This window comes from Rhea pennata, chromosome 6 (assembly GCF_028389875.1).
Source record: "Rhea pennata isolate bPtePen1 chromosome 6, bPtePen1.pri, whole genome shotgun sequence".
Classification (NCBI taxonomy): Eukaryota; Metazoa; Chordata; class Aves; order Rheiformes; family Rheidae; genus Rhea; species Rhea pennata.
In genome coordinates, this window is record NC_084668.1 from 33799897 (window position 1) to 33823324 (window position 23428).

Consider the following 23428-nt stretch of genomic DNA (forward strand, 5'->3'; position numbering starts at 1 on the left):
ATCTTCTACCAGTGCCAAAATCCTTAGCAGACTCTCCCTCACTTAGTGTAACAGCAGACCGCAAATGTCCTCTGCGCTCCGTCACGTCAGCATGTGATTGAAGACTCCCTACTTCTGCAGACTTGCTTCTGGTACTAGATGCTCCATCAGTGACCTCACCAGAGAAATACTTGGAATGAAAACTAACCATGGTCTGTTGTGTCCTGTGTTACCAGCACTGATTCCAGCTTGTTAATTCCAGCAATAAACCTAGCGTTCTCAGTTCAAGCAAACCCTATTCTTAATATTAAATATAGCAGTGACATATAGTGACACTAGAATTAAATGTGAGCATTGGACCCTGCAAGCTAGCAGTACTCAGCTCTTTCACTCTTCCTTATACTAGTGTTACTGTTAGTTTGGATTTAACAATATGGAGTGTTTTGTTCACTTTAATGTTCAGTCCTGCTGCAGTATCTAAGTTCTCTGCATTTGGCCTGCTGCAGGCAGGATCTCATGGATTCTGCTTAAATTAGGAGTTATGTAGGATGATACTTGCAGCAATGTTTCGAATTGAGGGTTTGATTTAGGACTGGTGAACTTGACCAAATTATTTTATAGCTGGCTTCTGCAAAGAGGAGAGCTGATAGAGACAGTCAAATAACCTTCAGTTACTTTTAGTGCTAGTCCTCATCACAGGTGTATATTTAAAAATTCCTTTTGGACTGTGCTTAGGATATGTCCTCAGGAATGGAAGATTTGAAGGTTATGTTTACTGCTAGCATCTAGAAGACTCGTAGGGCTACAGTGGAGTTGGGAGCGTTTAGTTTATCAGCTTATTTGTGTCACAGATATATCACAAAACCTCAGGTTCAAGTTAGGGTTAGGGCTGTGCATCAGAAGAGGCACAGTCAAACAACTTCTTTTACTCTTGCATAGTCTCAAGATGACTCTTGTATGATAAGGACTCCTGTCCAGTGTGTCATACAACTCATGTTATGTTTTGGTTCTGCTCTCTAGATTTAGTAAAGCCCACATCTCTATGGAGAGCTCCTGTGGTCTAGACTGCATCTTAATAGCTGGTTCAGGTGCTCGTATTTGTCATGGGTTACATACTAGAATTAAGGACATGCTAAGATCAGAGTTTGAGATGGGAGGAATTGAAGTTTGTATTCTCCAAGGCTGTAGAGCTGTATTGAGCACTTACTTCTGCTGCTTTTATGGGCTTACATTTAGTTTTGATGCTGTTGTTTGACACTGAGCTCTGCTTGATGTGAGGTTTGGCAATGTGATTCCTGAATCTCTGCTGCTTTTTTGTTCAAGTCCTGCAGGAGGGGACAGTGAGTTGAAGATTTTGAGATCGTATTTCATGGCATCTCCTGCCTGTGATTGGGGCTTAGGCTTTGGGAACATATACCCTTTATTTTCCATCAACCATATACCTGCCACTGATGGATATGGGCCACTGGTTTTCAAGTCCCTATTCTTATCTGTGTGTGTCACAACACATTTCTACTTCAGAATCTTTTTTTGTTTGAAAATATGAAGGCACTTAAAAATTGACCTTTCATTATGATGGGAAATTATCTTATAAACATTTGCAGACTTTAAGCTACAGTATTTGATAATAAAAGTGATGTAAGTTTTCTTTTAATTGTTGCACCTTTACTCTTAATTTATTTTCTCCTCTCGAGTCATTATTTCCTGCGTAATGTTTTCTTTGATAATATGCCATGAAACATAAAATGAGGACAAAGTGGTGAGTCAGGAAGGTAGTCAGATTATGGAGAGATGTCTTATGTAAATCCATTTATGTTTTAAGGTATTACGTCTCATTTGATCAGACTAGATAGGTGTGGTATTGTTTGGAAGGAAAGAACTTTTACCACATCCAGTATGACGTCTTTTTTGTCAGTTTTGTGTGTTATGTATAGCTGACCACATTAGTTACTTTAACAGACAGCGATGCACAAAGCGAAGACTTTTGAGTCCCATTTTTTTGTTATATTCGTTTGTCTTTTAAAATAGTCTATAACAGTGACAGCCCTTAAAATTACAAGAATTACAACTCTATCTTGAATAATTTTCTACTGGTGTCTGTTGAGACTTGGTTGTTTGAGATTACTTGCCACTTGGTTATTCAGTATTTCATTAAATTCAAGAGGACAGAAGTCATCAAAAAACTAATTGAGCAGAAACAAAATGCTTATTTTTTTGAAGTTGTAGACCTCTCCCCATTTGATTTTCAATTTTTAGTTTTCTACTGAAGTTGGAGAGGAATCTCTCCCACCGCTTGGGTTGAGGAAGATCAAAATTGGTGCTTAGAAGGTAGTGTTTTTGCAGGAAGAATAACAGAATCACTCAGGTACCTCAGTAGAGTAATGTGCATGTATAGTTTGTTCCGTTTAAATCCTAAAAATACTTGATGCAGACTATGAACATTTCTGAAAGGAGAGAGAGGTCGCTATTTTGGAAATAGAAAGGCATTAACCATTAAGAGTCTTACTCTTTTGCAGTCTTAATCCGTACACTCACTCGATGAAAAGGATACATAGTCTTCCTTGTTCTCAGGCTCTTCCCTGGGGTTCTTCAAAGGGAATGAAGAGCCCTGGTCAGGGTATGCTACCCAAGGGGCATCAAAGTGGGCACACTTCCTCTCCAGGTTTCCAGCCCCTCTACTTTGCTCATGAATCTGTAACTGTTAGGTGGATTCCAGTCCCCAGAAGTGCTTTCTAACATTGTTGACATGCATACTTGTATTTCTTCGTCAGAGCATCAGATTTTAAATTGCTTCATTTATCCCTTTGATTTTTGAACGTAACTGTGATTCAGCAATCCATGCAGAAATATGTGTTTAGATTGCAAGGGACTTTGGGATGTAAGTTGTGAGAGTCTGTGTTGTGAGAGCCTTTGGTAGATGAAGTGCTTTGGGGAACAATGGGCTGTTTCAGATGCAGAAGGAATTAAGAACTTTTTACCCCATTTTAAAATAAAAGCTGCAGCTCTGTTAGGACTTGTGTTGTCCAAAAGTTCACTGTGGTCTTTGGCAGAAGATGTAGTTTCCATATGGATAAACTGAGTGAAGATGGATGACAGCAGTCATCCATTTCTTGTCTATACTGAAGAGTAAGTATTTTCTAATACAGAAGAAGTAATTTGCAAAGACAGACCAGCTATACTGGCTTAACAGAGGCTGATGTCTGCACACAAGATGCTCAGAAATGTCACATTACACTTTTAGGGTTAGTTGAGGAACTGCTAAGCAGATCTTGTTCCTGAGCAAACCAGGACCAGTATGTGACTCAGGTGGTAACTAGGAAGGAATATCCCTGTCTGGCATATATAGTTACATCCCAGGCTTGCCCATAACTTCTTTCTCCTTGTAATTGCAGGAGGGAGGATAAAACTACCTATTACTTTTTTTTTCCTTCCAGTGAAATCAGGAAACTGGTTTCTGTTCGTTTGTGTGTGCATGCAGATGTAAATGGATGCATAGTTGTCTGTGTGGTTGTGTGTGTTCACCTTTGGGGAGAATTCCTCTGAATATCTGTTTGCAAATTGGCAAAGGCCTTGTACTGTAGGCAAACTGCTAGCATGACTATCTGGATTTGCCCTTGCTCCCACTGAGTTACTGTTCTTGAGATAATGTTGCTTAGAGGAGAATGACTGCACAGTGAAACTGCACTGGTGCTGCTCAGAGGGACTGGATTAGTAACTAGTGAGTTAATTGTGACTGTTGCACCTACAGCCCTCTAGCATTAATGGGTAAAGCTGTTAGCATCACTTAAGATTTATTCTTCTGATCATCCCAATGTGATGGCTAGCTTGAGTTTAAAATCTGAGTTCACTTTAAAATTAAGTTCATTTTATCTGAGAGTATTTATATGTGATCAGGAATTCAGCTAATTGCCTGAGCCTTGCTATTGCTTAACCTCCCATGGCAGTGAAGACAAGCTCTGTAAAAATTGAAAAAAGCATCTGTCAGCACCCCTGCATGTTGGCCATAGCACTAAAAGGATGAGGGTTTCTTCTCTCCCCTGCCCCCCCCCCCCCCCAAAAAAAAAAAAAAAAAAAAAAAGAGAGAGAGAAAGGTCTATAGGGAGGAAGCACAGAAGTAAAGTCACTAATAACATTCTTTTTCGCTTTCAGTTGTCTTTGCAGGGGATACAGCCTCTTGGAGAGGATAGAAACGTAAGAACAGAAACTAGAGTCATTCATAGTGGTGAGATAACTTTTTTTTATTTCTCTTCACTAATCATTATGTGACAGTTATCTCGGAAACTCGTAATTCACACTTTCAACCTATCCTCTACAACCAAGTTCATTGCTGAGCTGTAGTGCTAGAGCTGATCACAATGTCACATGCTACAGTGACTACAGGAAAAAATAGCAAATGCAACAATTGAAAAAGTAGTGCTTTCTGAATTTGTTACCCTGCAGCTTTGACCTCTTTACAAAGACACAAGAGATTGGAGGGTAATTGTGCTTCCTTTCACATTGTGCGTACGTGTGATGGATGATAATAAACGGAGGGTACTTCTGCTTTTTTCGTATGTTCCATTAGTGCAACAAGACAGGAATTTTGAGGGCTTCTTTCACTGTAGCAGCACAGCCTATTGGAACATCTTGAAAGCAGCTCTGATTTCTATTTTGCTTGTGGACCATACCTTTCACCACTCTGGATAAATTCCCTTTCTTTAGCTTCTGCCTCTGTGTTGTTAGGTTGATCAGTTCTTACTGTACTGTCCTACTGTGTCCTACGATCCATTTTGATTGTGTGAACTGCTGTGAAGGCATATCATGGATTGCAACTGAAAATTCTGCTGACTTGGTATTATGAGTTTGTCCTATACAAAGTAAAGCCCAAGATGATGGTCAGAGAATTTTGGTAAATGACAGCTCCATAGTGTGATAGCAAAATGGAATAAAATATCAGGAAAGTAGGTCTGTGTAATCACCACAGTCCAGAGGTGGCCTGAATGCAGTGTTTTTTGTCACTTGTTTTGGAAAACATTTGTTTAAACATATCAAGAGTTCCTTTTGCTATTGTGTCTGAAAGTAGCCAGTCTCTCTCTGTCCAGCATATTGGAAAACATGAGCAGCAGATTGTTCCAATCTAGAATCTGACAAGTAGAAAGCTAATGACCTCATTCTTCTATGTAGTTCTAATGGAAATGACCATTTTTTCAAATATCTTTAAGGTTTTTTTATTTTACTTGCAACTTTGGACATCTGGATTCTGTTCCCTATCAATAGCTTTGTGAGAAGTCTTTGAATCATTTAATGCCTTAATTTTGCATCAATAAAATGGCAGGATTCCTTTCCTGCACTTGAGTATGGATGTGGGGGTGATAAATAGACTATGCAATCTTTTGTGAAATACTCTGATGTTGTTATAAGAGGCAGAAGAAGGATTCATTTGCCAATGCCCTTGATTGCACATACCATATTTATTCAGTGTAGAGTGGTAACAGTGTTTATTTTCTTTTTCTTGAAACTTTTTAAAAATAGTTTCTACATGGCAGAACTCCAAAGCTATTTATGGTGGAGTGTTCATAGAAAGCGGCCTTATAGAAACAATCTCTTGTTAATTTATAGTTTAACACTTTAAACTCAGTAGCTGTGAACTGTGTAACTTCCTCAAAGGAAAGAAGAAACGAAGATACAGATGCCCAAAGTGTTTCCTATATATCTTCAGATAAGGATTGTGGCCAAGTATGTGGTGAAATACTACACGTATAGCTATGACTTTTACTTACTACAACTAAATGAATCCTCCAGTCTTTCTGAATAGACTTCGAGCCACCAGAAAGAGATGATCTGCCTGGAGAGCAGGATCCTTGGAAGCATCTCTGCACTCATCAGAAATGCTATATAGCACAGGAATTTCTCAGAAGAGCAGTGCTGGCTTTCGGCCATCTCAGTGAAACAATGGTAATTTTTCAGATGTATTTGGTCTTCTATATCAGAATAATAGCTAGTGTTTCTGAAAACAGGAAAGACGTTGCTGGGTAGTTAGTGAAGGGCTAAATTTGTGAACCAGATCACATACCTGGAGTGGCAGTAGTAGGTAGGTTGGTAGAGCCCCTAAAATGACAAAGGACTGTCCTTGCAAGAAACCTTGGGGACAAGATTCTGAGCTAGTGGTATCATTGGGATAGAAGCTTGGGAGAAGGATGTGTAAAAGGGCATGTAACAACGGAGTTTGTACAGTTCTCTGAGTAGAAATTTTACGCTTTGCTGTGTGATGGTCTCATGGTAATGCAGTTCCCCACCATATGTGCGTGTGCACACACACAAGTTGTGCAGCCAGCTGGTATGTAGGGGGAGGTTGAGCCATCATCCCTGTCTTGCTCCCAAGCAGCATCAGAAGAATGGAAAGTCCTGTTCTCTCCCATAGGACTCAGTGTTTGGTGAGGACTGTGCTGAGGTAAGGGAATTAATTTCTGGAGCATTTTGTTCCCATCTGAGACACATGCATATACTAGAGGCTTCTTTTGGCTTCTGTATCTTACCAGTTGTCTTTTGTAACTGCAGGACTTGGGCTTCTACATGCTAAAAGCTGGACTGGGTTTTTAATTTTAATCAGTGTTAGTCTGCAAGCAGTACTCTATTCTCAGATATGTAGTGGGACACTTAGATGCATTGCACCCAGTTCAACCTTTGGGTGTTTCCTCATCCTTCTCAATAACATTCTTTTCCAGTTTTCCAGATCCTTCCAAAATACCTCATGTCTTCATGGCACCCACAGTAAGGTCTCAGACAATCTTAAAAAAGAAAGAACTACTACTCCACATTTCTTACAGTTACACCTTAGCCTTAAAGCAGGACAGGCTTTATTTTTGCATACTCTGTGTCTGAGCATGAATCTTGCAGGTACATCCAGAGAAGAGGAGTATTCAGGACACGCTTCTCTCTCCCAACAGTCTTGGATGAGACTTAGTGCTGCAGATACCTTTCATCCTCAGATGCTGTAAGTCAGCACAGCTTAATTTAGCCCAGTGAACTCAGTCCTTTCACTTCAAGAAAACTTTTTCAGGGTAATATTTTAAAAATTATGCTAGCCTTGTCCTCTAATTCTTGGTTTTTCAGCTCTGAGGATCCTTCAAGCCATTACTAAAAGATTGCCAGTGTGTGTATATATTTTTCCTTTGTGAAAGCATCACAAAGGCTTAGGCAAACTTATAGCTGCATGAGAAGTTTCAGTGTAAGAGTTTAAGTCTCAAACTCTTAAAGTCTGTTACTGGATTTGTCGGTCAGGATGTTATTCATTCCCAGGAGAAATGTGACATTACAGGATTTGAATGGTCACACAGTAAGCACCTGACACAGTGAATGTCTTCATTAAAGACGCTGTTGAAAAGCCCTGAGCAGTTACATACTGAAACACTGGTTTGAATGAAAGTTTCCTTGAACAAATGGGAAGAGTGAACATATTCATAAAGAAGCAGCATACATTGAAGGCAGGAGAGAGTTGCATTTCTTCAATATGTTCTAAGGTTCATGCTGCAGAAGGTACAGTTTTTATTGCGCAGTGGTAGCTTGCACTTTTAGTCCCTCTTTGGAGGATGTTAGAAGAATTGTGGGTATTCTCATCCTCAGTGACAGAGGAAAAAACACCTTCTCTGAAGGCAGTAGGATGGAGCGTGTGTTCAGCTAGAAAGGAGCACTAAGGCTGTAATTTGTGCCCTGCCCAAAAGCAGGGTGTATATGGGGATAAGATGGTGAAAGACTCTTTGTATCTTTTCTCTAACTGCACAGTCAGGCAGTTTAAGAAGAGGGAAAAGAGCCAAAACATTCCCTGTTTGCTATGCTGTCATTGCAAGCAAGGTGGCTAGACTGTCTAGTCTCAATGAGCGAGCAGAATCCGTGGAAAATACATGATGGATAAAATTCAGCTCTCCCTATGTCAACACTGTTGGGAATTTTGCATGTTTAAGAAAGATAGCTAATGGAGCAGAATCTCATCCTGAGTAAATTATTTCTCATACATGGGTCTTTCTTGTTCCTTGTTGGAGAGGGAAGTCCAAATATTAAGCAACTACAAAGCCAGCTTCTCTTTGGTCAAAATCCTTGGATCTATGGATGCCAGCAGTAGAGCTGTATGTTAACCACAGAATGTAGCTGCAGCTCACATCTGCTGTCTGCAGGGACAGTGCTTCATGTTTTGGTATGTGGCTAAATTAGGGACGTGAGTTTGTGGCAGTTCTGACTGTGTGGTTTTGCTACAGAGAGAAGTCGTTCAGAATGACTGCTGTGATTGCTCTTTATGAATGAAGTTGCTAATTTTATGCAGGGTTTCATGAAAATACTCTTAGATTTTCAAAGATCAGCTGCTTAAGAATCACCTTTGTCTTTACTTGAGATGCCTCTAGATAAATGAAAGATATGACTGGCCTTACTTGACAATCAACACAGTGTTCAGATGTGATTCCCTGACTTCCCTAACACTGTAACTTCCTTTTTTGATGAGCTGAACTTATTAACTCATCCCACATTTTGTCATGGTTTGGGCTCTGTGGAGAAGGATATCTGGCTCTTAGGGAGTTCAGCTTGCTTTTTGGAGAAGCTTTGTTCAGCAGATGTTTCTGAGAAATGTTGAAATTGTGACAAAATAACATTTTTTCCCCCCTAACAAAAAGCCTGTTGAAAAATTCCCAACTAGTTCAATGTACTATATCAGCTATTATTGCTTTCAGAATGGTTAGATTAAGTTGAGATGCTGAAAATTTACCTTGCTTAGCATGCTAACTCAGTGAATTGGCACAGTTTCTTGCCTATGCTTATATGCAATACATGGGAGCTTCTAAGTGCTGTTGTAACACTGCTAATAAACAGAGATGGGAATGAAGATTTAGCAGGTAAGACTGTTGTGAAGTCCCTATATAAAACCTGCCTTTTCGTGCATTTCTTGTCTGGAAAGTGCCGCTGTCCATGTTTTAGTACCCAAGAAATGTAGTTATGGCATACTTCAGTACCTGACTTTTTCAGTATGTAGGGCATTGCTAGAGCTTAATTTGATACTTTTGAACAGTGAGGCCCTCGTTTCAGATGCTGTGGAACAAATAATATGTTATTTTATTCTACAAAGATTTGTTCAAATATTTCTTCTCACTGAGTGCAAAGTAAAGATCTTGTAATATGCCACAGTTTTTTACGAATTTGTTAATTGTGACGTGCCAAAGATCACCTCCATTTAATGGACAAAAATAGACAAACCGAAAAATACTCTAGCGTATGTATCCGTGTTGTGTATGTAACTGGTCTTACCTGCCTGGGAGAACACCCTCAGAATAAAGCATGCCACTACTTTCTCTGAAGTATTTCTCAAAGGAAGAACAGAACTTTTTTTTTTTTTTTTTTTTTTTTTTTTATCTGTTGATAAAATTGGTCCATCTGTTGTCCTCATGTCACGTTCATTTCCATGGCCAGTCAAGCAGCTGGCTTCACTAGGATTGTCATTGCCTAGGTAAGTGCCAGGCAGCACTTCACATGCTTTTGGCCTCCAGAGGCAAAGAAGTTTTCTGGATTGTCTCCCGACGAGAGGAAAAGACAGGTTGTGGAGCCTTTGTATCTTTTTGGCAGTGCACAGTCTGCATTGATTAATTGTACTTTTACAATTAATTTTGACATCCCTGTGAATAGCAAAACCTAGATGGTGTTGATTGCTACTGGAAAGAATAATTGATTTCTTGTTTTCCTTCTATAAAGAAGTGCAGTTTGAAGTCAGTAGATACTGTAATAATCACTTTGTTAATATGTAAGAGCAAGTAGGTTGAAGGACTGAATGAACAATAAGTAATTATAGGTTAGCTTGTTTAATGCTGTATTGTTGTTGTTTCCAGGAATATCTTTTGTTAACACAGGAAATCAGTTCAAAGTCCTTCTTGAGGATAGGAGGTTGGGGGAGGCGAGGAAGGCCAGCATTTGTTTTAAATCTAAGGTTTGGATATAGTTTGTGATTCTGTGGATATTATTAACTTTGGAACATTGCTGGGCTTTCATCTGTTTATCGGGAGTATACATCACATCATTTTAACAGAGGAATGTCTAGGAAATGTTTAGTGTTTTTATTACATGTTTATCTACTTCACTTAAAATACTGTTCAAGGGAAAACTTACATCTGTATGAAAGGGCCTATATGGGGTGACTCAGAAAAAGAAAGGCTACTTTTAACTTCAGTGCTCAGTTTTGCAAGGTTCAAACTACTCTGGTACATTTAAATCAGTAAGTACTTACTTTCAAGCATATACATAATTTCACTGACTCATGAAGTATGTTTACATATTCTTTGAACACACTTTAGTCACCTGAGGCATAGCTGTGTAAGACTTCTTTAGGACTTTCTTGCTTCTAGTTGAGTATCTGGCTTTAAAAGGATTCTGAAAGTACTCTCTGGAGTAAAGTACATTTAATGAATACTGATAAAGTTCTTCCCTTCCCAAATTTAGCCATAAACTTGCCACTTTTATTATGAGTGCGGGGCTTCCTTGCAGGCTCTGGCAGCTGCGTTCAAAATGCTGCTGCCTGGAGATTCCTTTGTATTTCTTATGGCTGTGGAGGTGAGCTCTGCTGGGTAGCTCTGCAGTGCTGACCTCTGGGCCCAGCGGCCAGCAGGTGTAAATCCATCTGCATAGCTCCTTGAATTCAAAGGAATTGCTTCAGCTTGTATTTGCTGAGAATCTGCCCTGTACATCTAACTGGTAAATTGTGTATTCGAAGAGATGTGAAAGGGAGGGAGGAGGAAAGACAGTGCAGACCCACAACACTTGATACAAGATTAAAAATGTGAAAGAAGGCTGAAAATGTGAGTATCTCTTTGAATTTAAGATTTATTCTGAGATTATAGGAATTTAATGATCTGGTAGCAGTTAGCTGGTTGAAACTTGATGCCATGTGATAATTGTATTTCTGAATGTCTGAAACAAGTGTAAATTTGAACCCCTTTTAACACTTAATTTTGTCCCTCTATTCTTAGTTTTTAGAGAAACCACTGTGACTTGAGGCAAAGCATTAGATACTTTGGCATTATCATTCCCATACCACAGTCTTCTAGTAGTCCACATTTGTGCAACCGCAGAAACAAATTAATATACACTGTCTCTTGGCATGCCATTCCAAGTTAAAAATCAGAGCCAATGTAAATGATTTTTAATGACTCGAGCACCTGCCAAGAACGACTTAAAAGATAATGCACAGTTTGTAAAAATTGAAAATTAACTTTCTTGGATTTTGCAGAGGGTTCATGAAAATATGTAATTTTGGTAGATTGTATTTTAATATTTCAGTGCTCTTTATCAGTATGTTTGGCAAGATTCCTTCAGACACTTGAGGAGGAGCAAGACTGTAATGTTTATTTTGACAAGCACTGCTGTGGAAAGTGAGTTTTCTCAGTCTGTTTTTTTCTGAAATACTGAAAGAAATACTCTTTCCAAATCCCCCATCCCTCCTTCCTGTATAGCAAAGAGGACCATTTTATTATCTGTGTAGCTGAATGCAGCTATTCCAATCTGTGCTTGGCTGTGCTAGTGAGATGCATGTAGTAATCCCAGGAACTTTAGACGCCTCCAGTTTATGCTGAATCACAGAGTTACGTTCTTTAGATGCTCCTCTAGGATGCCAGCCAGCAGAAGGCAGGCTATCAGCCCTCGGCAAAGTTGGGAGCACAGCAGTGTGATCCACTTGTGACTCCCTGTTGCGGAACAGGAACAGTATAGAGCCACAGGGCACAGTCCCTGAAGTGAACGGCCCCAGGAGTTGTATCAGTTGCTGCTTTATCCTGAGCAGTCACTGGCAGCTGCAGTATTGATGGAGTGGTGCTGGGATTCTTGGCTTTGAATTCCCAGAATGGGGAAATGCCTTTACTGGCTCTTGATTGGTTTTAGGGAGCTAGTTAATTACATGTGGCTTTGAAGGTAAGATGAAAAATAGTTAGAGAAACTCCCCTTCTTCCTACTTCAGAAGATGACCCAGCTGTTAAAGCACAATTCTAGGGGTTTGGAAAATGATTTGGAACAGACACTTGATCCTCAGTATCAGTATGCTGGAGATATTCCCCTCTCATTGGACTACTGAGGTGAGTTTTCTTGATCTCTGTCATCTGAGCTGCTTCACTTTGATTAAATAAACATTTGTAGGATCAATTTGCAGAGAGGGACTCCTCATTCTTTGAAGAAGTTTTAATTTTTATGGATTGATACTTTCCTACTCTGAAACAACAAATTGTTAGTAGACTTTTCAGCTCATTGCAGTTCAGATTTTTTGACATTTTCGTGGTTTATCATAGCTTCTGAATGTGGCATAGTGAGTGTTTCAGCTCCCTTGGTAGTTGCTTCCTCCTTCAGCAAAAGGTGATGTAGATTGTGTAGGTCGAAGAGTATGGGAAAGCACTATTGCTTCCATTTTGAACTAAATTTATATTTTACCACCCACATCCATTCAGTGGTAAATTTGATAGCTGTTGAGAGCTAGCAAAAATTCAAGACTGTGTATCTCAGCAGGGACACAAAACCAAATGAATGAGTTCAAATACATTATGTAATGCAAATTGTAAAGAGGAGGAGAGGGGAGCTGACTGCTTCAGATTCCTGTCACTCTGCTGCAAACAGCATAAAGCTGTGCAGCTTTGGAGAGGGACTGGCCTGAAAAGAAAATACTTTTTTTGACTGTATGTTAAGGACTATCTACTAATCAGTAAGGTAAGGAGGCTGGGAGGAATTTTCAAAGGTTGGTCCTAGATCACTTGGCTGTTCATTAGGAAAGAGCTCTTATCGCGTGTAAATACTCTTATTTAGAAATGCCCAGTACTGTGTAACAACTCCATTCCAGAAATCTCAGTGTTCTTAGATTTTGAATTCTCAGTTTTTGTTCAAGAAATCCTCAAAGCACAGATAACACTATTTTTTTTCAGTGTTTAAAATGCTATTTATTTTTAAAGTAGTTGTGCTTATTTTGTTATTTTAAAATATGATTAATTCATAAAGTGTGATGCCTACATACATTTTTTTTCTACCTACTGAACTGTGACTGAACTGACTAGAATGTGTTCTTAAAGCTTTCAGGGTTAGCTGTTCTTTTGATGTCCATTAATTAGCAAACATTTGACTCAATTTTCTGTAATAGAATATATTATGAGTTTATGAAATTTGAACATTCCTCCAACCTTATTATCTTTTCTGAACAAAGAGAATGGGAGATTGATCTATCTTGTAGCTTTATCTATGTTTTTGCTGATAGTATGACTTTTTTTTTTTTTAGTCTATAATATTATTAGAACCACTGTGATTGAGTTTGAACACAATCAGTGCAACTGAAACAACAGAGAGGAGAAAGTGAAGAGGATTGAGAACCTCATAAGTCCAGTGACTTGCTGTAGCTCTGTTATAGCATGTTGCACTTGTTGTAGTCTAACATGCAGAGGTTGAGGGTCACTCACCCTAAACTCGTTGCCACTACAAAGCAGTTCATGGCCATCCTCTGGACTTGGTCAACAGATAGTAGTAAGCCACAGAAAATTAGCCTGTTTGAATATTAGTGTCATGTATATTTTTAAAGCACGGATGTAAAATGTAAGGTCATGAGTCAGAGATCATCTTATAGTTGGAAGCCAAAAAGCCATCAAAGGAAGAAGAGCTTTATACCTCATTGAAGCAAGTTTACTAACTATGTAAGTACAGAAGATGACATCTGATGTAATAATGTAATAGCTATGGAATATATACATATATACGTACTATTAGAAGGGAAAAAAAAAAAAAAAAACGTTATTCTAGTAAGCAGGTAGCCAGACAGGGAAAGCTGAAATGTCTGTCAGTGAGTGTTAATGGTATTGTGATGGTGCTCTGACAGGGAGTAAAATACTGGGTACTTGTATAAAGTTGTGGATCACAGAGGTGAAAGTGTCACGGAACAATTTAGTGGAAGTAGCATTCCTGAGAGTGTATATGTGTGCCTGTGTACCTCTCGGCAGTTACAGAATGTCTGCTTTGTACTAGTACTCACCTGTTCCATAATGTGGGTACCTTGTTTTGTATTGGACTTGCACATGTGTCCTCCTGTTGCTGATTCTTAATTCTGATAATTTGCTGTAACTAATGCAGAGCTGGCCTTTTGTTGGTGTTGTGATTCAGCTATTTCATATGACAGAGTTCTTATTTGTTTTTGTTTTGGCTTTTTTTGTGTTTTTTCTTTTTCCAAATACAGTAGGAGCAGAGGTCAATATTTTGCAGTGGAAAAATGCAAGGTGATGGCATACATATACAGGAGAAGATATTAAAGACCTCAGATACCATTGATCTTATCAAGTGGCACCTGCCAGGCTAAAGTGGCTAATTTTGGACTTATGAAAACCAGGAAATACAAAATGATGACATACACCATTTCTAGATATGACTCTTCAGAAAGGTGTAAGGCAATACTGGAAAAACAATAGCTCTATTAATTGCACTTTATGCTATTTTACTGAATGTATTCCTTCAGAATGACACAGAAAGCTTAAAGGGCAGCTGATAGGACGCTTAATAATGTGTCCTAGATGCTCTTGACGCTGGCTATGTTTATGCATTTATTTTTTAATTACTATATTTATCTTTAAATGCTACATTACAGTAAATAGAAAATCATGATCTTGAGATAGTGTCTGAGTCTTTTGCTATCTGAAGTCATTTCACAACCATGATGACAGGGCTTTGGGCACAACTGAATTAGATATGGAGACAAAAGCTTTTGAATTTTACATAAATGGAGATAGGTCTCTGACTTGTTCCCTCAAACATCTTATTAGAGGGCACCAAGGGTTAGTAACTGTCAGTCACATACACACTAATGTTTGGCCTTTAACCTGGGAGAGAATTTTTTCCGCTGCTGTTTAAATAAAATCTGAGTGAAGACTGGAATAATTTCTGTCTGAAATACTTGAATTTTGAAGTTGCACTCTTGCAGTTTTTTCAGCCCTTATGACACACAGACATTACATTTTTTGATGCATTTTTAAGTTATGTTGATCTCAGCATTCATCTGCTATTCTCTGGTTGCACCTCTGTAAGATAGCATCAGTGAAAGCCAAGTGTGGAACGAAGGACATGTATCTCTGATTCTGCTGTTTTTGTCTTCACCTCGGGCATGTGGAAGACTGCAGACAAGATGGTATAATATAATACACGGGATAGATAGCAATCCCATTTAAAAATGAAATCTAATTTGTTAGAGGAACTAGGTATGCAGAAAATGAAAACATGGTACAGGCTGCTACAATCTCTGTATGTATTTAGTATCCGAATCTTACATTTGAATTTGGCTGTGAAGTTTTGATTGCTTTGAAGTTGGTTCTGAAGTTTCAATTGCTTTGTTCCCCCGGTACCTTACATGTCTGTCTTTTATAGCAGAGCAATTTTGACTGAACTATTTGGAAATGAGTTAACGACCCTTAATAAAAAATACATATGTATATTCCAGAGTCTACCATTGCTCTACTTTATAAACATATTTGAGTGACAAAATTGTGAATTCCAGTTGCTCTGTTAACAGTGAAAGCTTCCTCAGTGATTGCACTCTGAATGTGTGTGGTCACACTCAGCAGGGCTGGTAAGTTTACCAGTAGTAGGGTCCTCTAGCCATTTATCTGCTGCCTGGTGTTGCTGTACTGTGGCTTGAAGCCTGCAATCGTAGGATCACCTGCATTGTAAAAGGGAAGAGAAGGAGGACAGTGCAACAAAATCGTGGCATTTTTTTGGTTGGTATTTGGTATTTGGAAAGGTTAGCCACAGTACATTTGGAAGAAATTACCCAAAGAATAAGGAAGTACTGGGTTCCTACAAGGTGCAGCAGACGATTGCAGGAGCAGACAAGGACTTGATAGGTGTTGGCAAGGGTCAAAGCAATTAGACCTGGGATTCCTATTGTGTAGGGGGGGAGTGTTCAAAACCTTGTGTTGGGCAGATAAGGAAGCATATCACTTAAGGGATGTGAGAGACTTTCTCATCTGCAGGCTTACGGCTAGAAACCCCTCCAGCACTGGATTATCCTGTGCTGTAGCCTGTGGAATACTATCTTTTCTCCATTGCCAAAGATGAGTTGTATTTGCAGACAATGAAAACGGTGGAATGGCTGTTACACTCTACTCCACTGTGACAGAGCTTACTGCTGGTATGCTTTTACAAATCACACCTGCCTGGCAACATTTATACTTTTATAAGCTCTATCTCCCTCACCCTCCACCCCCACTGTGTATTTGCAGAGGAAATCTTTTTGCTCTGTTTGTTGGAGGGAGTGGGGGTGTTTCCTCTCTTTCTGATACAATTCCTAAGGCTGAAGTTCAGATGCTACCAGGTGATAGCTGCCAGGTTTTGCAGCAGGGCAAGGCACAATCTTGGTCTCATGTGTCTCTGATCCTTATGATGCAGGCAATCCCACCCATGCAAAATGCCACACAAAATGAAGTTTGGCAGCTTTGCCCCAAGGCCTATCTATCTGGAAATGTTTTGTGAGCCAAATACCCCACAAAGCAGTACAAGTTGAAAGCTGGCAGGTGTTCTTTGGAGGCTGAGCACAGCAGCACTAGGATTTTAGCACAGCTTGAAGACAGAGAAGGAAAACTGCTGTAAAGGCTGGCAGGCAGCCACATATTTAAGGCTGTGACAGGTGAGCTCTGGCATATTTTGCTACAGTGATTTAAGGTTATAGCTAGCTGTCTGCCCTGCTGGCCGTTGCTGCTTGCAGTAGAGGCAGCAGGACAGAAAACATGCGAGCTATCCTAGGCCTTGGGTATCCTAGACTAGTCTCACATTAGTCAAACTTGCATGGAGTTATTTGAATTGCTTGATTTGGTAGGGGAAAAAAAGGAGTAAAGCTCTGCCAGATTTAATGTATTCTGCTCTCCATCATTCCCTTGGAGCATCTCTCCTGTATTTTCTCTTTTCTTTTTACTGAAATGCTTTGTTTTAAAAGGCAATGTACACCATTCTGTTTGGAAGTATGTGATAGCGATCAAAGTAATGCCCTGTTCTCCATATTTAAGGACAGAATATAGCAAGCAAATGAGAATGGTTTCCTGTTCCAGAAAATATGTTTGGAAATCAATATCAGAAATTAATGACCTGTTTAAATAAGAGATTCTATGGTATTTCTTTTGTTTCTTTCAATCATTTTAAGGTTCTGTTGGTATGACATGCAATGGTGTTTCAGAAGCACAAATACAAGGAAGAGATGCGGACAGAAAGGCAAAGTATTTAAGCTGGACATTCAAGCTGAGAACCTTTCATACAGTGTTTTGTGCATCACAGATTGTATGCTTGTGTTAAGTTAAACAAAAATTTTAGCCATTGCAGAAAATTCTTTGCAAAAGATCTTTCTCCAAACATTTTGTGCGCATGTATATGCGGTTATTGACATGTAAGGAATGCTCTCTGCTAGCTTTAGGGCTCAATTTGGGGTCATACTCTGCTGTTACTGCTCTACAACCAGAAATCAGTGAGACAGCTTAGGTAAGAATAAACTTCTCTTAAAGAGTTAATATTCAGACTAAAGCTGTTAAATTTTAGATACAAGCCTGCAGCAAAGGCTTCTAAACTTCATTGGGACTATTTCCATGCATCAAATTATTCATGTGCTATAATCTTTCTTCACAAGATTAGAAATGCAGCAGTTTTTTAATTCAGGGATTTAAAAATCATTGCAGAAAAAATATCAGTTCATTTGATGAATGAGTTTGTGGCACAAAGAGAAAAAATAAACGTGATTAGCTTTGAAGCATAGCGGTAAAGAATATTTTTAAAAACAGTGCTACACTAACATTTTGCTTTTAATGTATCATTTGTATTTTACTTATATAACAAGAAGTGCTGGGCTGAATTCCATAAATGAGCTAGTGTTTTATGCAAGTTATTTCATAACTTGCCCTTGGAGAAGGTGAACAAAAAGTCTAACTCATTTTCAGCGTCTTCGTTTTGACAATTGATAGCTGCAATATGTATATTAATGAAGAGTCTGAAATGGTGAAGAATGAGTCCATATGCAATAGCCAATGCTGCCTTAGTATGATCTTAAAAAAAAGAGAGAGAGAGAGAGAGAGAGAGAGAGGAGGGCGGGGAGAGAGAAACTCAGTGAGAAGCGAGGTTATTTTAGTTTTATGTGGCTTGCCAAGTCTTCTTGAAACAGCTTGAGGCTGCAGGCAAGCTGAATCAGCACAACATTCGGCGGTGGAAGACTGTATTCATAGTAATACCTGGCCCACACAGCAAAGGAGACACAAATCAAATCTGGCAAGGTGCTCTGTGAAGTTTTTATGTCTAGCTTTAAACTGAATCTGAGAATTGCTACAAAGAGCTAATTTGGGTAAGTGTTCTAGTATGATTTAATTAGCAAACTTAATTTAAATTAGAAGCATTATTTAGCTAATATCATTGAAGTAGCAAAAGTTGAGAGATTCAGGCTTTTTTCTTCTAAGAGAGGGTAAATAAAATTAATGTGATTAATTTACTTGATACAGATGCAATTTTAAATTTTATACTTTGGGTTTAAAAAAAAAGAAAGTAAAATATATGTTAAAAAGGCAGACCTTAAAGATTTGAGTTGGCAAAGATTTTTTTTTCCCTTTGTGGTTTTTTGGCAGATTAATATATTTTCAGGACCAGAAGAGACTATTAGTTATAATCCTTATGGTACTTGGTTCATTTCCTCAAAAAACATGTTTTTTTCCCTGAAGTTTTTAAACTATTTTTATAACTTATATTTATAAATTTTAATATTTATAAATGTTGGATGTATTTAAGTCAGTATGCAAAGTGGCAGGCTTCCGTTCAGTAGTCTTTAACATTACTAAAACTCCTAGATAGTAGATGCAACAGTGATCTGGTCAAATAACCATTCATTAACATACAGCTATCTATTAAAAACAGAGCAAGATTTCAGTCCAGCATGGTTTTGATGTTGCTAGGGAGAGGATATGCTTTTCCATGAAGCAGTAAGGGAGTAATTTCAGAACTAGATTCTGCAGTCTGTGTGGGAAATCTGCTGGCCTATTTATGATCTCATGTTTTGTGCCTATGTGGCATGAGAAATAGCTTACAGCAAAAAGCAAGAAGCCCCCAAGAAATGGTGAACTGGGACTACAGACTGCAGTTGTTTCTTAACACTTTGCTTTAGTTGTTCAAACATTAAATACTGGAGATTGGGTTGCCCCAACCTCATATTCCATGTAATCTTGCCTGTTCTTTCCAGATATTTTGTGACTCAGCTGTTAGCCATTGAGTGGGTTTGACAAAGAGGCTGAGTTGAGTCCTTTCATCCTTGATTTTAAAAAAGAAAAGATAGTCCGAGGTATTTTCTTGAGCAGACAGTATGGTGTTCAGAGTGGCCCAGTTGCCGGGAAGAGGTCTTATTAGACACTGCGGGACTGCAGCCCTGTGTCTGGGCGGGGTAGTTGAGTCGTTGGTTAAAGAACATGTAAGGCAGATAAAAGGTTTGTGAATTTTAATAGATAGTACATCACGGTATAATAAAACAAGATAGGAAGAGCAGCCTTATCACTTCAAGCAGTTTTATCATAACTAGCAATGGAAAAGGTCACTTTCCTTTGCTCAGGTGTCTTGAGACTTCCTCCCCCCCCCCCCGCCAACCAGCACCTTTTGTTTGGGTTTCCATAATTCAGTGTCCTCTCTTCATCAGACTGAAACTCAGAAGTACATTCTCTTCTCCTCTTCTTACCTTCCTTTTTCCACTTACCATACGCAAAGTTTGGTTATATTTGAAAATGTGTTTCCTGGGATCTCATCTTTTTAATTAGAAAACATATGCATACAAAAATGAGTAACAAGATTAAATACTGTTATTGGATACTCTAATAGAAGCATTTAATTTCTGAAAAGTGAATTATGCTGAAGTGCTGTGTTTCAAAGTAGGAGCTGAGGGAAGATTGTTTAGGTGTAGCGAGAGATATAGAAGAATTATGGGAACTCTCATTTATCAGGAAATATTTCAAAGAGCTCAGATACAAAAAAAAAAGAGAGAGTTTCAAGTTAAAAAGTTGGAAAGAGCAAATATTTCATGCTAATTTCTGTAACTTCATAACTGTAACTTCAGTGTAGAGTTAAGAAATTTAGTAAGCAAGCCAAGCTTTTCTTCCATTTGATTGAGTCTTTGCTGTATTTTTGTGTGATTAAATTTTAAAATGTGAAGATTTAAGCCTATTCCTTACTGAAGTCTAACACTGATGGAAGCAGGATCAGGCAACTGGATTCCCTACTCTGTTAACTCTTTGTCATGTGATACAGTGTCTCCCTATTTCCAGTTATGTGGCTGTGTAAGCAAAAGCATATAGCAAAGTTTGTTAATCTCATGCAAATTCCATTCATGTGCTCAAGTTTTCAGACCAGACTTGAAGATTTAACTGTACAGACCTGTCAGCCTCAATAGGAGCTGTGTGGCTAAATCCTCTCATTTAACTTTGGAAATACCAGCCAAGCAGCAGTTGTCCACGTAACTTCCTGGCACTTCTAACTGCTTTTTAAGACTGGCTTTTCAGACAAATTTTCTGGCCAAAATTAAGATTGCTGCTGAATGAGAAAACAGGAGCTGTTGAGTTCAGCTAAGGTATTCCTTATTTTAAAAGTCTGAGAGATACCACCAAGTAATAATAAACAGGGTCCAAGAGATGTGGCTGGGAGAAACACGACACCCTTTTTATCTAGGTTCATACCAATGAGGCATTTGTAAAAGTGTTTTTAGAACTAACCTGAGGAGAGCATGATATTTGGGCTGTTCTTGCTTTTTGACAAGATTGAGCACTACTGTGCAGGAAGCTAAGACCTGTTCTTCTGTACTTTTCATGTTTCTCTAATGCTTACTTGTAAGCACATGTATTAGTCCTTATAGGTGTAGCACTTTGACAGGTTGGAATTAAAATCTCCCAATTGATCCTTTTTATTTTTTTTCTTCTTTCACAGACAATATTCTTACCAGAAGAAAGATGGCAGAAACCAGTTCTCCCACAAATATCAAGGAAAAGGTAGGCTCAAGTAACAACACAGTGCAAACCTAAGATGTTTATATACAGATTTTATTCCTGTTCCTTCAAACACTGCTCACATAATTAAGTATAAGTTGACTCTATGCGTGAAGTTAAGCACACAGGCAGGTATTTATAGTATTAGGGTATTATTCTCAGCTGATGAAAAACATATTTTGCTTCCCTGAAAGGAGGTAATGTTTTGTCAGTTAGGCTTCTCTTACACTCTTGTGGTTTCTATGCATGCTGATGCTATGGAGAATGGTACTTTGTGATGGTTGCTGCCATAGAAATACAGTTTTTAAAAAGATATATCCCATTGAAAATCATTTTCTTCAGTTAGACAGTGTTGTACCTGTGGTGTGTAAGAGTAAAATTACAGAGCCGGAAAAAATTTGAAAGGTTTTTTGTTTTTGTTTTTTTTTTCTTCTTTCTAAGTAGCTCTGCTTTTAACTGCATTCTGTGCACATGAGTAGGTCCACTTCATATCTTGGCTAGTACTAGAGCCTCACCAACCTTTTAGGAGCACTAAAGGGCCTAAAGCATGGAAGACTCCCTTCTGCAGGCCATTTGTATGTGAGGTGCTGTACTGCTGGGGATGTGGACTCACACATATACTCCACACACATACCCACAGTAACCACAGGTGTGCAGCATGACACAGTCTAGCAAGAGCCTTGGGCTGGGCTTCTATAAGTGCTGCTATGCTGGTTAGTACACAAACCAGGATGCAGGTTGTGAAGAGACAATCTTAACACATAGTTATTCCTCACCAACGTAAATAGGAAACCAGGAAACTTGCCAAAACACTGGAAAAATGAGAGAGAGAACTGGGAATATTTCACCATGCTAGAGTTGTATTTTAAAAGGAGCTAGGTTTTAAGAATTCACCTGAGCATCATCTTTATATAATTAGTTTTATTATATTTATATTTGGTTAGAGAGATGCTTTACATTTAGGAAGTTCAGAAAAGGCTAACATGGGCTTTATGAAGCCCAGTATGGCTCTCAGTGAGACAGTTTTTAAGTTGGTGTGATTCATGTTAAAGGCCAGAATCGATTTCCATCAGTGAGCCTTTTTTTTTCAGGTGTTGATGAAAAATTGAGTAAGCCTATTCACTTCATGAAAGCTGCACAAGGGAAAAAGATCAAGTTTGTTTCATAAAATATGTTCATTCCCGGAAACCCAGAATGGTGACGGCAATGTAAAACTCGGAAATGTAGTTATCTTCCACTGTATCGCAAGACCTGCCTGTGATGTGTTACACATCCTGCAGGGCAGTGGGCATGTGAAATACTCTGTTCTCTCTAGGACTATCAATGGCAAAAGCAAGGAAAAAATTAAGTACCGTTTCTTGGATGAACTTTTTTTTTTCTTACTGACAGAAATAAGTTACTCAGCACAAAAAAGATTTGCCTAACTTCCATTTTGTAGCTCAGCACTTCTCTGGACCAAAAACACAGAAGATCATTTGGCGTGAAGAATATGTGCAAGATACTTTAAATATGCCTTTCTAATCTAGATGGAAGATGGAAAGCAATTAATTACCTGAGGCACTGTCCAAGGGTCTGCTTTCTGAGTCATATTTTTCTTCATATTCATTGTTAACTCATGGATCACTCGTCATGCTTGAAGATTTGCTTGTCAATATGAATCTGTATTTCAGTGATGAATATCTTCGTTAGCCCTTGATAACAGCCCAGGGTTTAAATATTGAGAGCTTGATGGATTTTTGCAATAGAAAAAATTGCCATTAAATCTCATCTGCTAGTGCTGGAGTGCTAGAAGGCAAATTACAGTAACCCTCACAATGCAGCTCAGTAAACCAATTGAAGTTCTGTTCATTTACAATGTGGCTTAAATTCTTTATTAATTTAGTCAGTTTTACAAGAGTAGGATTTTACAAATCATCTGTTAGTCTTTTGCCAGTTTAAGAATGAAGTACTGCAAGAGGACTTTTATTTATACTACATATTTGCTATTCCAAATCTGATGTCTGTTGGGAGTAACTAAAATGAAATTTTTACAAACATACAAAATTTTAAAGTCGGAAATTAATTAGATCAATCCACACTCCTTTATGACTGGATTTTTGTTGAAGTTCTTGTATTTTCCATCAGCGTTTAGTGCCACTATATTTCCATGCCAGAATGAAAAAATAAGTTAACAACAATTACATTTTTATGCAAGATTACTGTTTTCTATTCTGGAAAAAACAGACTAATGACCTGCTAAATAAAGGCTTAGCAACAGAACAGCATAGACCTAAGAAATTGTTGCCTACATCAACTGGAAAACTGGCTTGTTCAGTTTACCATTCTATCTGGGCAAGTTTTACTTGTTTTAAGATGAGATTGCCCTGCTAGTTGGCTTTAGTTACATTTGCATGTACACTGCTAAAATGTAAGGATCTTGCTTGCACTTCTGAAAAGCTGGCATATTTACT

General features: G+C 38.5%; 1 protein-coding gene across 9 annotated transcripts in view; it reads left to right on the forward strand.

Annotated features, from left to right (window-relative positions):
- The window catches only part of SPATS2L (spermatogenesis associated serine rich 2 like), a 139502-nt gene that overhangs the window by 68853 nt on the left and 47221 nt on the right, over positions 1 to 23428 (forward strand). For 4 of the 9 annotated variants that reach the window (XR_009958859.1, XR_009958860.1, XM_062579404.1 and 1 more), the window contains one exon: positions 20920 to 20981. Coding sequence is in view for 7 of the 9 variants with exons in the window: in XM_062579404.1 (XP_062435388.1) it covers positions 20920 to 20981 (62 nt within the window). In the remaining 2 variants the exon portion in view is untranslated. Of the gene's footprint in view, positions 1 to 4128; positions 4202 to 5882; positions 5914 to 20919; positions 20982 to 23428 lie in introns of those variants that run through there. The other 5 variants (XM_062579406.1, XM_062579405.1, XM_062579407.1 and 2 more) reach the window with 3 other exon arrangements.